This window comes from Aquila chrysaetos, chromosome 5, assembly GCF_900496995.4.
Source record: "Aquila chrysaetos chrysaetos chromosome 5, bAquChr1.4, whole genome shotgun sequence".
Lineage (NCBI taxonomy): Eukaryota > Metazoa > Chordata > Aves > Accipitriformes > Accipitridae > Aquila > Aquila chrysaetos.
The window spans coordinates 15099631-15116528 of NC_044008.1; the positions used below are offsets into that span (position 1 = coordinate 15099631).

Genomic DNA, 16898 nt, shown 5'->3' on the forward strand with positions numbered 1-16898 from the left:
GGAAGAAAAAACAGATTGGCAAGTAATATTCTACCTACTACTTTAGGTTTCACTGAGGGCTCAGAGAAAGGGTCCATCCTTAGAGCACTTCCCTTTTTATAAACACGGGGAAAAATGGAAACCTATGTTAAATAAAATAAAAAGCCTCATGAAAGAGCACTGGAAGTTAAGTTATCTGAATTCTCTTCCAGTTTCACTATCCTATTCACCATTCCCTAAAGTATCTAAGTTTACAGTCATAGAAGATACGTGCTTGAAAATCAGATCATTCAAGTTTCAACAGGACAGGCAAGTCTAGCCCAGACAAAGCCTACCAATGATCATCCTGGCTCCCTTACAGTGAAGGAAACACGCTTCAAAGACTGTATTTTTAAATGCCACTACTACTTCACCCTACTTATAGGAAACCTAGAATATAAATAGATTTACATAATCTTTATTTGCTCCTCATATTTAATACCCGTAATGAGATCATTTTTCCTTTCCTTTTTATGCATATATAAAAAGTAAGCAATAAGCCAACCTTACAAGTCGATTCTAAACAATATCATTTTGTTAAGTCATAAGAATCACCAATTTACCTTCAAATGTTAACTAAGAACTAGATGAAGGAAAAGAGATGAGAAACAGTACAGAGACTGTTGAGAGACACAGGGAGCAAAATAAAATCAGCAGAAATCACTGAGAGCAGAGAAAAATTGAGGAGAAAAATAAAGCAAAAATTCTGGGAGAAGGAGAAGGGAAGAACATTGAGAGGGAGAAAAGGTATGTTGCCACACCGAAAACAGATAGCTGAAGACAGTAGACAAAGAAGGATGAGAAAGCTCAGGAGAGTGTAGGAAGAAAAGCAAACTAAAAAAAGACGAGGACTAAATCTTGCAAGGGAAAACATTGAATGTAGCAAATGTACTCAAATGAGCTGATGTGTGGTTGTTTAGGAGATGGAAGGCAAGAGCACTTTGAATATATTAAGGAAGGTCAACTTGTGCTCTTCTATGCACTGTCTACATGATACACCAGAATATGTACTGGAAAATAACACATCCTTCCTTCCCCCCCCAAAAAGGGAAATGACAGTAACCAGGTTACTACTCCCTCCACCCCTGCACTGCTCCTTCTACTCCAACAAGCAACTAAGCAATGACAAGAGCAGCTGAGGAAGTGGCAGGTCCATGAGTTGTACCCAGCACCTTACATTTAAACCATGTTTTGGAGGTCCCTATATACTGGAAAATATATTAAGTACAATTTAGACCTATTTTAGGAGAGTCCAAGTATATTTAGAGAACCTGTAGCATTTGCTTTTTTACATTTGAAATACAGCTTTTGCCCATAAAAAACTTGTGAATAAGGCAGTAGACTGACATCATGGACACAAAGTAAAAAGTGCATTTAAAAATAGGATCTTTTCCAGACTTTTATTTTTGCTGTTGTTTTTCATCCTTATTTTACTAGAAGACTGAGGAGAAGAGCTTGCTTTTTTTATTTTTTTTTTAAATATGCAACAACCTCAATTGCTGTGTTAAAATTGGAAGAACTCCCAATCAACATGAGTCATCAAACCACTCCTCCAACAAGAATAAAAAGACAGCAAGACATTGCCCTGATTTATTTTCACTTAGAAATATCAACAGGAAAAGTGACTGAAAGTGATAAAATATTCAGACTTGCTTTATTCCCCAAGGACAATTACTGCAATTATTTTGTTCCTTTGTTAATCTGCTTGAGAAAGCACGTAAGGTGACTAGATAAAGGCGATCCAGAAGTATGTAAGAAAGTGTAAATTAAATTATTTTACATTACACTTGGCTATGTCCAAACGTCCTCTTAAAAATCTAGCTGGAACAGTTTCAAAAGCTACCAAACCCAGCATTTGTAGTGTATAAATCCCTAGTGTACTATGGACATCATTGAGGATATCAGCATTATTTTTAAAGAAAGAAGGAACTGCCTTCCTACAGTAACTTGTTCCACTGACTGAAGAGGCATGATGACAATTTTCAACCACTAACTTTTAGACAGCTACCTGTTAGTGTCTACCTCTGAGTTATAGCAGGCTCCTTTTGCTGTAGACGGGGAAATGGGAAGTTCAGGATAGAGTCATCTCATTAGTTGGTTTATCTAATCCCAAACAAGATGAATCACCCCAAGTGCCAGTGTCTCTCCACCAATAATAAAGAAGTCTGGGTAACCAGATAGGATGTAGATGCCTACACTGCAGACATCCACATGAGGTCAGGTAAATCCCATCCTTGCTGTATGGATTCAGGTAGCTTTATCAATTGCATATAATCTTCACCTATTTAGTTACCAATTCCTGTTGTGATTTAACATGGGATTAAGGTATCATTTAACATCACCCTTCTTTCTGTATTAATTACACCAACTCACTTTCCTTCCATAAGGTATAAACAGGGAAGGAAGGCTAAGGCTTTGATGTTTTTTTTTGTTTTACAGTGGAGTCACTCAGATGTCCAAAAATGTTTTTTAAATTGCAATTATTCATTGCAATCCACATATGATAAAGTCCAGGAACAGGTGCTAATATAGCTACATTAGCACATAAATTCCCCCATATTGATGGCTTACCTCTGTCATAATAGTAACATTTATTCTTCCTTGAAAAAGAAAAGAACAAGGATATGACAAAGTTTGAAGACAGGAAAGGCACAACAAATCAGGGATAGTACCAGTGGAGAAAAAGTGAAGCACTTGTAAAACAAAAAAAATATTGAAAGAAGAGTGCACAGGCATGTTAGCTGAGAAAAAGAATTTTAAAAAGACTAGACAGGGAAAAAAAACCAGAAATTTCTGCTGTATTTCCTTCACACGTTCTCATTCTTATACTCGTATTTGTGTAAAGTAACACAGAGGCTGAAAAAAAATTTTTTTAAAGTATTATGGCAAGGTAAACAATGAAGTACACAGCAGCACAGGGAAATTTGAGTAGTGATGTAACTCCACTCAGGCTGATAAATTTACATGGGATAAGTCTGAGTGGATATATTTGTGGATTGAGATACATACAAGACTGTACAAACACTTTCAGCCTTATATTGCTTCAAATCTCTATACATATGAAAGTTCTGGTTATCAAACCAAACTCTTAAAAACTGGAATAAATACACACACTAAAGGCCATTGCAGAATCAGTATTTTTATTTACTGCCCTAGAGAATTTAAAATTTCAGTGGGGATAAATACATCGTTATTGTCATCAGCACAAAAAAAGAGCTATCAATGTAGGCACTATATTGTTCCTGGAGTGCAAGTCTGCGCGGGATCTGTGTTCTGCATCCAGGGCCAGGCTCTGAAAGAATCTGGATATTGCCACAGTTACAGCAACCATTATTGACCCTTTTCAACTCAGCTGTGCATTTTATATTCTTTTTTTTAAACTTTGAAGCTAATACCATATTATGAGTTAACGTATGAATGGGTGAACTAATGTCAGAAGACAAGATTTTAGACACACAGCTGGTTCAAGAAACAGAATCCTCAAATTGCTACTCATAGCAAAGACTTAAGTATCTTATAGTAGGGCACATTTTAGCAAAGAGCAATTGAAAAGTGACTGAACAGAACAGTTAAACAATAGAAGACTTAGTCCTGTAACCATTCATTGAACCAAGGTTTTAACTGAAGTCTACTATGAGGTGGCTGAATGATAGAATAAAAATGAATCTTCCAAAATCCAAGCAACAGGCAAAACCGAAATAGGCCAATGAACAAAGATAGCACCTTTTGCTGTGTAGCAAAATCTATCCCAGAGTGCTGACATACAGTGTCTTTCAGTTCAGACTTATCACTTTTATTATAAACATTTATATTAAAATCAAGTATGCAGACAGTTTAAAATATAGATAATATACAGTTAAAATTTAAGCCAAAAATATGATCATTAAAGTGAAAATACTATCTAAATTGTAGCTAGCTTTTATTATTAAATCATGTCACAAAGTATCAATTATTTTATTCTGCCAGTTAACCTCCAGTGCCAGAACACCTTAATATCTTTAAAGCAGCTAAGCAGAGGCCATCTAGTGATGGCACCAGGGAGGGCAGGCTCATGTCTTGCATACTGCCATGCATACAGTTTGGTACCAAAGCAAGCTTAAATATCTCTACGTTACACTCCTGACAACAGTATATGCATATTGAGTGTCCAAGCAAGTATAGTTGTATGAGATACTGTTAATCAGATTTTAAAAACAAATAAATACATGAAATACAACCATACTCCAACTACTTTCCGTGCATTTCTGGCACAGCACCCACAAAAACCAGTCAGCTGGAGGATGATTTGTTTCCCTCCACTTTTTTTTTTTTTTTCTTTTTTTTTCTTTTAACTTCTCCTCTGAGATGGGGACATCAGTGTTTTGCAAAACAGCCTGAAATAGCAGAGGGCTCACACAGGTTTGGGATTCTTAGTCATTACAAGGTTACAAAATACCAGAAGTACCTAACTATTAGGTATTAGCGTTGACCATTTCGCCCTACTTGCACAATCTCGGTGTACAAGCAACTAGAGCAGAGCCCATTTTTGCCTCTGTTAGGAAGGTTTCCTTTATTGATTACTTTGTTTGAAAGCCAGGACAATAATGGTATGTTTTCTGTAACTGCTTAGTTGTATTTCTTTGTTCTTAAAGTCTCTCCTCGAGCAAGAGCTTTTGGCTTAAACTGGTTTTTCAATACTGCTTGTCACACAAAGCTCTTGCTTTCATTGGTATGCTTTGAAGAGGACCTTCCTTCACCCTCTTGTCCTTGGAACACCCATCACAAACATTCCAGATTGCCACTAATTTCACAAATTTTGCCTTAAACGGTTGAAAGTTTACAGCCAAGATTTGGCACTCCTTGCCAGTTAAAGGGTTTTTGGTGAGGCTGAAACTGACACAAGTACGAGACTATAAAATGTAACCACACGTAGGCCATACGAGGACAGATAAAACCCTGTGTGTGCATCCTTAGCTGCTAACATATCCCAAAAGCAAACCTGTGATCTGTATGTATTACTCACATGTGGTGTTATTAGCCAGAATCCCCATTTAAGCCCTCTGGCAGGCCTTTACTCATCTTTCCTTACTCAATTGTGAGTACATGTTCTTAAATCATGTCAAGGATTCCTTTTTTCTTTTTGCCTTGTCCTTAGACTATTTTTATACACCAGATAGACTATCTATACATTTTAAGCTGCATGTTAACCTTTTGAGATCCACTCAGAAAGAACATGCTTGGAGAAAACATCTTTTAGACTACTAGTCTCCTTTATGTTGTGTGGGAACATTAATAAGAGAATTTTTTTAAAGGATGTTTTCTTTCCTCAAAGACGGTACAGACTACAAAGCAACAGCAGTATAAAATTAGAGATACACTTCTGCCAAACTTTGAATATGAACACTGGAGATGAAGATCAACCCTTTAGTAAAGTCTGGAGAAAAATCATAAATATGGATTAAGAACAAAGCAATTTTTTTTTTTTTTCAGATGGCAGCTTCTATCAGGCTGAGTTAATTTTCTCAAACAGCTTTGTTACACTGTGAACCATTTCAGCCTTGCTACACCAATAGAGCTAGACCTCCGCTCTGAAAGAGGACATGTTTATCACTGACCCAAGTTCTTCCCTGTAAGACTCACTTTGACAAAGTACACGTTAACTCTTCATGAAAACTTTCAGTAGTATGGTGGAGTAGAAAAAGAGTTGAAATCAATATTCTATTGCAGTCCATGTTTAACACTAAATCCCTCTAGTAATCCCTGTTACTTAACAGTTTGCTTTACTATTTAAAAAAAAAAAAAATCATTAGTCATCTTTCTCATTCGGCATTCCTCAAGGCAGACTGATTATAATACTGCCTTCTCTCTCTTTGTAAGCAAAATGCTGTAGAGGTCACTTGGCACTGATGACGCAGTTGAAGCACTGCTTTTCTCTCAGCTCACAGACGGCTGTACTGTATGCGGTTCCTCAAAAAACTATGACCATGGCCAATAAGTACCAGGATACATTTGTGTTTCATTGACATAGCATTGTAGCAAAAGTCCATTCAAAATACAAAATGTGGAGAGCACCAACTGTCAGGGAGATACCCAGGAGACAAGTCTCCCTTTTGAGGACTGTTACATTGCCTTCCAATTAAAATCACGTAGGTTTTTTCCTTTGCACATTTGTAAGTATTTTTTTGTACATTTACAAAGAAAGGCTAGGATAAGTGTGCTCCAAATACATACCCACGTTATGGTACTAAAGCTGTTTTAATATACACTTTCATGCTAAGCCCTTATTTTTATCTCTTCCAGCATTATAGCCATGGAGCACTTCTGACAGATGTCAAAACCTCCTAAGACTCCAGTTTTCCATATTCTAGCTCCAACACTGCCATCAGACACAGAGTTCACAGCAAACGCTGAGGCTCCTGTTAACACCAGCCAGAATATCTTACATAATAACAATGTATTCTTATACAGTGTTTACATTATATTAGCCTCAGTTACGGTTAGAACATACTCTTCCATATAAAAACACACAGACAAGACTGCTTCCCTGAATGAAGAGTTTACAGACTAAGAACACAAGGAGTATACTGTGGGGGAAGAGAAGGCAGGCATGGAGAGATAAAAGCATTTATAAATGCATCTGCACAGACAATGTTTAATAATTAGAGTAATGCAATTGCCAACCATATCCATCATCCCCTCAACTCCTTATTGCGTATAATGGTAGAAATGGCTAAGGAGGTTGAAAAAGAAGAGTGCAGCAGCTACAAATGTTGGTGATGAAGGGTATTTATAGGAAAAGGAACACCACGGGAGGAAGAACGGAGCATTTACAGGAGATAAGGAATGAGTGGGCAAGGCTTACAATGTTGACATATGAAGAGACAGACGATGCAATCAGATTTGCACACGAGGGAGGAACACAGTGGGCAAGTGCAGATAATAAGAAAAAAAAAAAGTTGCATCAGCTTAACAGCGAATGTTGATGAAGAAATTTTAAAAGGATACTTTGGTCAAAATAAGAAATAGAATACATTTCACATGCTTCTTGGAAGGACTCGAAGGGATGAGCCTGCAGTAATCAAGTTGGTGGATACAGCATACACATTTTCTTTCTTGCATAAATTGGTTCCACCCACTTGAGAAGCTGCCTTTTAGCATACAAATATATTTTATTGCTTCCAGCCTCAATTAAGATGCTCTTCTGCATTTTGCATCTTAAGTGATAGCAAAACATTGAGCACTCTAGCCTTTTTTTCTTTTAAAAGAGCTTTCATGATTCCATATTAAACTTCACATGAAACGAACTAGTAGTCTAACACAATTTCATCTGCAAGATGGTATCTTTAGCAGCACAGTATTCTTTAATATATGGGCTTAATATTATGCAAAATACAGAATCTTGAAGGAGAAGGGATTGGTAATCTCCTTGCTGCAATGCCTCAGAGTAGGAATAAGACAATATTATGAATTATGTGTTTGTGTTTTCTAGAACTATATACTTTAAAAGTACCTTTGTCTTAGTTGTTGTATGATGTCATTAGGATGACAAAACTACATCAATCTCAAATAAATGTATATTTCTTCTAAATCCCAACTGAATTCTGTATTTACTGAGTTATATGCCTGAATGGTAGGTTACTAGTGATATCTCAGTAATACTGTTCAACCTTTAAAACACTGGTGCATACATTTAACACTACCTGTATCTGCTTTTTGCTGCTAAGTATGCAGCAATACGGAGAAACTGCTACAGTATGTTTATATACTAATGTCTTTCTTGATTCACACATTTCTGTTTCACAAAATGGGTAACTGCATAGTGTCACTGACTGCTAGTAATTATCAACATCACACAACCAGCCAACATTTCCTTTCTACAGTTGACCCCAAACCGCAAAAGATACTAAATTACTCAACTAGCTCTCCAAAAGATGGTCACAGGTCCCTTCTCTCATTTCTTTGATGACACTAGAGAAATCAAAGTAGGCTTTGCCCACTACAGCTTTCACTCTGAATCTACTCTCAACATCCAATATTACAATAAACTTCTCCACCTAAGAGAAGAGGGCTCTACGCACCACTTCAAGGACAAACTTAGCTTGCAGAATTTCTAACTGCATGTGGCTTGCCAATTCATGCAACAGAAAGGTTAAACAGCTTTACGTATATAAAAAAAAAAATAAAAAAATCAAAGAGCATACACCTAATGATTTTCTATAAACAAATACCAGCTAATAAACAACAAAGATCAAAACCTTTTTTGTCTATCAATTGCATCTCTTCTCATTCTTGAGCAGAAAGCCCTATTTAAGTCAAATTACATTAATTGAGTGTCATGATCTTGTAGTATTATCACTGTCATAAGCACTACCTGCTCACTAAGAAGGGTCTCTGAAGACTTCAAATTGTAATAGTCATCAACACACAGATGAGACAGCTCCAACTCTCCTTATCATGAGGACGTTACAGTTCAAGTTCCTTGCTTTTCTAGCATCAAGGCAATCAATTAAAAGAAGTTCCATGAAACTAAATCTAGAAGCGAGAAAAATAATGTGGAATGAAATTACTCAAACCACTGAGTTCTAAGTCTTGCTGTCAGAGATACCCAAGTTTTTAGGGACATCTGCAATATTTATTTCAAAATGTTTATGTAGATTCTGCTGGCTTTATATTCACGTGTAGTCTGCATACAAGCCTGACTCTTAGAATGTCTTACCTCTTCAATGAGCTCTTTAAGAGAACTATGTATTTAATCTATATTGCATTAAAAATAAAGAAGGTATCTAAAAAGGCAGAAATATAACTTCTGAAACCTAATGGGACAGGTTTTCACAGAATAATGCTTTAATATTTGTAGATCACTAATCAAAACATGCAGGGCCACACTTAAGAGCGTTCATTTTCAAAGCAATACCTATTACAATTACTTAAAAATAAGTAGACTATTCTACATTTAATCATTAAAATCAAAGAATACAATAATGTAAAATAATAATTCTATCTGAAGACAGACATCACAAGCAATCCCAAGACTTGGGTTTGTGCTTGAGGTATTTTTCCAAATGGGAAAGACACATCTCAAAATTCAGAGCCGCTGTTAACTGATGAGGGAGTTCAAGAGTTAGCCTGAGTAAGGAATGTCCAACAGGGCCTCCAGAGCCCTCAGCTTGAAATTGCTTTCTAGGAGGCGGCAAATGAAAGAATATAGAACATACTACAAGGCTAATTTAAGAGAATGCAAAGTACTTTTCTCTGTTGGAGAGCTGACAGATGGTGAGCTATGACAATGTTCAGTATTATTTACAGAAAACAATTACAAAGCTTATCATGATCTAAAAGATAAGTCACTACACCAGGTTTAAACAGCAAAATGAAATACATGTATAGGAAGAAAAATGAAACAAAAAAAAGACATCATCCTCAAAGCTAAAACAAAGAACATATATACAATATACACTAAAATAGCTTAATGCATCTCAACTGGCAACATGCTTTTTTTTTTTTCTTCTTGTTTTTTTTAAGATGACAATATAGATTTTTGACAAAGCTATAAAAAAGCCAGGATTGAAGCAGAAAGAAAGGTCCCTGGACAAGACACTGAGTCTCAAATGTTCCCTGGCCAAATCACTAGAACTGTGCTTAGGAAGTACCCAGTCAATACTGATCTGCAGATGCCATTCAGTAGTGTCACAATGTGAACAATTTATAATTCAGCCACAAATAGGATGAAGAATTTCTAACAGTGCACGTGACTTTGCATTGCTAACTGCTGATTCAGTTAAGAGTTTCTTTTGGTTTTGGTTTTCGTATTTTTTTGCCTTTGCAGAGTAATAATAAGGGGCAGGAGGAAGCTAAGAGCAGATAGAAGTGCAGCTGCTCTAAAACATATCATAACCGTTTGCCAAAGGAATTTCAGATGCACATGTAACACCACACAATCCTTGCACAACTGAGTCTTCCTTACACTAGTGGCCTGTGTTCTGAAAGCTGAAATCAATGCCAACAGGGAAATCTTCCAGATAAAAACTTGGAAGTAATGAGGCTCAAGACGAATTTTTTTCTCTTGGAAGGCAGACTAAGAATCAAATACTCCTCCTAATTTAAAGATTTTGAGAACATTTATAGGAATTTATCTTTTCCCTTTATTTATAGGTTATTAGTTAGCTAATTATTTTCTTACCAAAGCACTGGAAAAGCTTGCTTTCACCCATGATGTATTAGGGCTCCAGGTTTATAACTATACAGTTAAGATAAAGATACTGCTATGTAGAAGAACTTCTAACATCTTCAGTGATCTCTAACACAAATATCAAGAGTACGCAAAAATCAGCAAATAATTTCTAAAACACATATAGTAAAAGATACAAAAAAGATTTGTCAGTCCACAAATGAGTCTGACAATTCTACTTTTGGAAATTCTGTAGTACATAGATATGTCATTTGAAGGGATTAAAAAAAAAAAAGTATTTGTCCTGTTTAAAACATCAAAAGTGTTAAACCCAGCTCTTAATTTTGATCTGCTTTAGATCCGACAATTCCTACTCTGATGGAGAATCTGACTGTACAATAAGTGACCTCTGACATGTCACTTAAATTGAAAGTAGAAGCCTAAAGCTTTCGTGAATCTGAGGTTATATTCCTATGTGGCCTTTGCTAAAGGCTTTGAATTTACCTAGCACAAGTTATTACAAAAAAACAGTTTGTTCAATTTAAAGTATCAATGTGCTAAAAGTAACATCAAAAATGAGCAGCATGAAGTGTCCAAAACAAAATTAAATGTAGGTCTCACGCAAAAGAAAACACTCTCATTTACTGATGTCTTTAAAATATTGATTCAAGAACACTTGATTCAAATATATGCATTGCTGCAAGTACCTAAAAATCAGTACAACAACACTGAGATTATAAATCTAATCATACTCATCTCCTTATACTGGATTTATTAAATTACCAAACGTCTTGATTTCAGTTCATCACCAGCAGCCTCACAATCAAATAATGAAGCAAATTGAGAAGTAGGCTCATTCTGGAATAATCCACCGTGACTTAATATTTTAATTATGCATGTTTCAGCCCGCTATAAGCTACTGTAAGGTTTTCCTTTACAAGTCAGATTCACCCCCCCCCCCCCCATCATTGCCTAAATAAGTAGCTAACATTCCTAGTTGCTTCAGTTTTTTATCTCCATGGAAGTCTTCACAAATAATATGAATAAATGCCCTAATGCCGGGTTTAAAACTTCATTCCCCAAATCTGACCCAGAAAAATTTAATATGCCAATTTCTATTATTACTTTTTTAAAATAATTCCCAAGCAGCCTCCTCAGTGATCTAATTTATTTAAAGTAAAATTAGCTTTCTCTCCCTGTTCTTCTGGTATTAAAATTACGCTGTCCCCCATTATATTTTTTGGTATTTTAATTTGATATAGTAAGACTAGCACTTTGATCGCTCTTCTCACACCACTGAATATGAGCCTTTCAACCACTCCTGCCTACTCCATCCTTTTCACCTCAGTGCAAGCAATGACACCATCCTGGTATTCAAAAATTTAAATAACACAATATTAGCTTCACTCACACTAGTCATTTCTCTATGTATTATTAAATAATACTGCAAAAGCTAAAGAACAGTATAAAATTGATACCTATGTTTCTCTCTTTGAAATTATAAGCCCAGCAGACCAAAACGTACATATTGCAGTCCTGAAACACCACGTCTATAAAGCCAAATCCACACTCCTGATCATTGCCGTTAAGATATTCAGATAGATTCATATTCTAAAGCCAAAAATAAAGCAGTATAGGAATAACTAATACTTGCTTTAAGTTTTGGTTTTAAAAACACAGTGATGAGAAAGTTTACAGAAGCTTTGCTTTCTACAGCCATCCCACCACAGCCCAGCAGTGAGTCACAAATGCAGCCAGAAGTCACAAATCCGTGTTAGACAGAAGTTCCAGGCTTGCAGAACACAAAAGCACATTTTCCAAAGCAGCACATCTGAAGTACAGCATATGAATAACCTTCACAGCAGCACAGCTCCCTCTCAAGCACAAGGCAAATCTACAGCACAGTTGGGTCAAAGCTGTACTGCAACCAGACAGCAAAACTCTAGGTCAAAAATTCACGAAGTGGGCACTGCAACAAACAGATCCACTGGTATTGATCAAAATTAGCTCTTTTCCAGGGTTTTGCAGGAGTTAAATTAAAATTCTCCATTAAAAAACTGAATATTAGCATACATGTATTACTAAAAAATGCTTCCATTTATGAAATGGCAAACGCAAATGCAAACCAAATGGTGACATCTCAAGTCTGACAAGTCAGCCCTAATTTTGGCACAAGTCTTGCAGCCTAATGGAGCCACCACCTAAATTCCCTTTAGATTGAAAACTGAAGGAAAAAAGCCTGAGAATTTCTCCAAACAAAATTAACTGAAGCTAAGCACAAAGCAGTTCTCAAGCGAAAACCAGGCACAACTGCCTTCATGCTTAGAGAAACATGTAAACCATAAAAATCCCATATTCCAAGAAAACTCAGTCAAATACTCGAGCTACATATTTATATTATGCAACAGCTTCCACACCTCCCCACTGAGATGTAAAAATTCAACACCAGGACTATAAAGAGCATTGTAATACAGGGAACTTACTCTTGCTATGAAACATAATTCCACAATTTTCCTCATTCCTTTGGAAGTACAAGAAAGCACAACACGTTATGCACAAAGCGCACTTTCAGCAGGAAAAGTGATGGCAAGGTCATCCAGGAGTACTTTTTTCTTAATGACAATTCTGGTTAGTATTTATGCTGATTTTAGGAAAAATTTTTATTTAACCATGTCCACAATTTAAATAAGGAGACAGAAGTACCCTTTTCCCTTTCCTTCCCACACTATTTTTCACAGTTAATAGTATTTATTAAGATAATGTAATTGGTACCAATTAAATTTTAAAATTATTCTGTATTAAGATTTCAAGTATGTTCACAAAATAAATTATATTGAAATGGGTAGAAATGCTTGCAAAAATAAGTAATCACAAAACAGTTGTCATAAGTGAATTGCATAATTAACAGATCCTGATTTCCTATGATTTGAACCTTTTTTCCCCCCACCGCTTTCTTACTCCAGTACTGCAAGCTTCTCCAATACTCCTCTGATACCCCTTCCTGACACAGGAGGGCAAAACTCGGCCACCTGCCCAAAGGAGGGGTGTGCAGTCCAACACTCCCTGCCCAGCAGGCAATCCCCACGCATTTTCATGAAGGTTTGTCTTTGAGACCCCTTTCTCTTTCTTATTCAGTTCAAGGACTAGCCTAAAAAAGGTAGCTGCTTGCAAAGCCTGTTAGGTCCCTGGAAGAGCTTGAAGCTCTCTTGACTTCTCTAGAATACTACCTGTATTTAGTAGTTAGAAAAATATATATTTTAGTGCTCACTACTATTTTTAGTCTATGCCTGATTCATATGCACATCAAGGGATTTATTAACACGTAAAGCTCATCTTAGCCCCTCAACATGCTAACATGGAGATTAGTTTCATTAGCTGATACAGTTTTAGCAAATTAGAACAGAATTTTAAACATACCACAGCATGAAGAAAGGAGACCTCTTCTACTTGACAATTTTAGACAAAAACATAAGCCAGTGTGCTCTCAGCTCTTAAATCTACCAAAACAAAATATAATTCCTATACTGCAGAATAAAAAGTTTTGTTCAAAGAAAACCTCACTGTAGAAGAGGACAGCAGTCACAGAAAATCTGAACAGGACAATAGTTGGGATCCTTCACCCAACTCACAGTAGGATATTACTTAAGTTTCTCATTCTTCAAGTGAGAAAAATCACACTGGGTACAATATCATGACAGTTACAAGGACAGCTGCATTTTTTTTACATACTCCCCATGATCCTAATAACAAACATCTACTTCTGTGAAGCATTTTAAATACTGCATTTTTGACTGATTTTATTGATCATGCAATACAAACAGAAGTAGGGGAAAAAAGTCAACCCAAGCATGCAGCTGAGTTGTAATACTGACTGATGAGCAATGTGCCACTTGCTCCCACGGGACTCCCAAACCTTTGTGGAAATATTAAACAGCAAAAAAAAATTATAATTTAAAAAGTGTACTGAAGACTACTAAAAAAAGAAGCTTTCTTTTTGGTAGTGAAACTGAGTCCCCTTTACTACTTGAGTTTGTCTTTATGTTCAAATTATTCATAGCACACAGATAACTGGCTGTTTTGCCAGCTAAAATTTCAATTTTAACCCTGTAGACATTGCCTATCAAGCTCTTTATATTTCAAACTTCAGTCACATTTGACAGAGTAGTTGCCTTTTATTGCAGTAGAAATGACATAAAATTCAACGTGTACCCTGCAAACAAACAAATACTTGAACAGAAATTGAAAGAAATTTTAATTTAATGGGATCACCTACATTTTGTAGCATATAACTTAGTTATCTTTCAGAACACCATCCTGGGTCTAGGCCACTTGTATAATTTCCCTATTAAAATCTGAGACAACAGAAACATACAGCAGAAAACTGCAATACAATAGAAACACTATTTCTCTTTGTATTCACTATTTACTAAATGAGTCATATAATTCCCTGCAGCCAAACTGCATTGCATTTACTCTTCTTTTTCAAAGAAAAAAGTAGTAAGGAAAATAGCTCTACTACACACAAAGGAATATTTTTGTATTGCAGCTACCAAAAATAGATCCGGGCTTTGCTGATCCCGTTTCTCAAAGGCATGCAGTACTGAAGAAGAATGAAAATCCACACAAGCAGCAGATGGACTCAGGAGATTTTGGAGCCAGGACCACCGCCATCCCTCAAATTTTCTCAGACCACCATCAACACTTACTGCCAACTTTGTGTTTCTTGTAGTTCTGCAAAGTCACTGCAAATTGTTTTTCCCTGCCTGTCAGGTCACACTTAAGGAGCCACTGGAACACAGATGAACCACAGAGACTTTTTATTTACAAGGGTCTACAAATACACACATACTGGTAGCACCTCCTGAGCACAAATAAAAAGGTACAGGAAGCAGCAGGAAACTATTTTAAGCACTTCTGGTGATTTTAAAGGAACAATGGATCAATTAGCTTGGATACTGAGTGTTCAACCTCTACTGCTTTAGAGGATCTTCTCCATAAGGTCTTCTCTTCAGAAGCCCCCATCTCCCTTACCATAGAAGTAGCCTGCAGTCCCTGCTCCCCAGGGCTGCATTGCTGCTAGACACGAAACGAGGTACTGTTTTGCAGGATCACTGGGAGACATAAACCAAGTGCATACCAACAGAATTTACTCTACCTTCAAGAAGCAAAAGGGAAAAGAACAAAATTGTTATTTGCATGGAAAAAAAAATATTGAAAGCCTGTAAACTGGAAAGCACTGGGGGAAAAAAAAAAAAAAAAGAAAATCAGATTAAATGGAAGGAGTTAACAGAGCCAACATTTGCAGCATGTGAGGCAGACAAAAAAAACCCAGACATCCCACGAAACCTCCCACTTTCTGATGTGCTTTGGACAAAAATGCAGGGCTATCTACAGAGCACCAATCCTGATAGGATACTTGCTGAGGCAGGTAGTTCACGCAGTCCATCTGTTGGTTTCTTGTTGTGGGTTTTTTTTTTTAACCTATTCAAGGATTCTTGTCTCCAAAGAAAAAAATGCTCTCCCAGACATGAATGTGATCAGGGACCTGCTTAGTGACTAACCCAGCTGAATTCAGTAACAGAAGACCCAGCTTTTACAGGAACAATGGCATTCAGGACTCATTCTTAATGGGATCCCTCTGAAGAAAAAAAAAAAAATTCTAATGAAGGACCATTCAAACATTAGAAAAAAGTCAGAACACGCAAAGTACAATAGACACTGAATCACAAGGTATGTTCAGTTTGTGTCACGTCTGTCCTGGTCCCCATAGAACCAGAAGCTGCCTGAAGAGGCAAGGGAGCAACAGCAAGGTGGAAATTACAGAAAAGTGTTAAAGGAGAAATATTTGGAAAGGCTCAGACACAGTAAGCCCGTGGTAACACAGACACCATGCTATCACAGAAAGCAAAGCATTCAGAACTAGAATGCCACGAGGGCATGGACACCCACTGTGCAAAGTACATGCCACACCTGGAAGAAAAGCTGTTAAGCAGAAATGACACAGTATTACTTCTGGCTACAATACACCCTGAGAAAAAAGGATGGCTAAGAGAATTGCAGGTGTTTCTTTATAATAGAAGAAGAAATACCACCAGGATTCAAAATTGACACAATGACAGAAAATATATCTTAATATATAACACAGGCAAGTTTCTGCCTTGCACTAACATAGACCACCTCAAACATGAGCAGGATACCTCACCTACAGGAACATGCAACAATGAATACCAGTAAGAGGAAAAACATAGCAAGAAAGTCAGCACTGGACTCTCGATCAGAGTCTAAAAACCTTTAACAGCATTTCCCAACTCATTTCACCTCATGTCCCCCTCCTAAGTGAATTTTAGTGTTTATATTCCCTGCTCAATTATCCCAGATACAGTATTGATGTGGCTCTATTGCTCCTTATGCCTAAGATAGCCCATACTTGTGAAGCACTTTCTACACATCCTCTGATGGTATAGTACATAAACTATGAATTATTTAACTTAATAAAAATCTTGATAGCAGCAGACTCTACAGACATAGGTCTCACCATAGAATAAAGTTTTGGAAATTTTTTCCTTTTGTCCCAGTGGTGTTTAAATGTCTACTGTAATATGGCAAGATTAAACTATCTACACTTACAAAGGAAGTGCATGCACAGAATCAAGTTACAGTGACAATACCACCATGTATGATGTACTTATCTTTAAAAAAACATGGAGAAGGAGTTGAAGTTAAATCAAACCTG

General features: G+C 36.6%; 1 protein-coding gene across 4 annotated transcripts in view; it reads right to left on the reverse strand.

Moving 5' to 3' along the window:
- SRPK2 (SRSF protein kinase 2) overlaps positions 1 to 16898 on the reverse strand; it is a 148701-nt gene that overhangs the window by 112929 nt on the left and 18874 nt on the right. For 3 of the 4 annotated variants that reach the window (XM_030013308.2, XM_030013307.2, XM_030013304.2), the window contains exon 1: positions 35 to 100. The exons of the other annotated variant lie outside the window; for it this stretch is intronic. In XM_030013308.2, the coding sequence (XP_029869168.1) occupies positions 35 to 77 (43 nt within the window). In that variant the 5' untranslated portion in view covers positions 78 to 100. Of the gene's footprint in view, positions 1 to 34; positions 101 to 16898 lie in introns of those variants that run through there. 4 annotated transcript variants of the gene reach the window in all.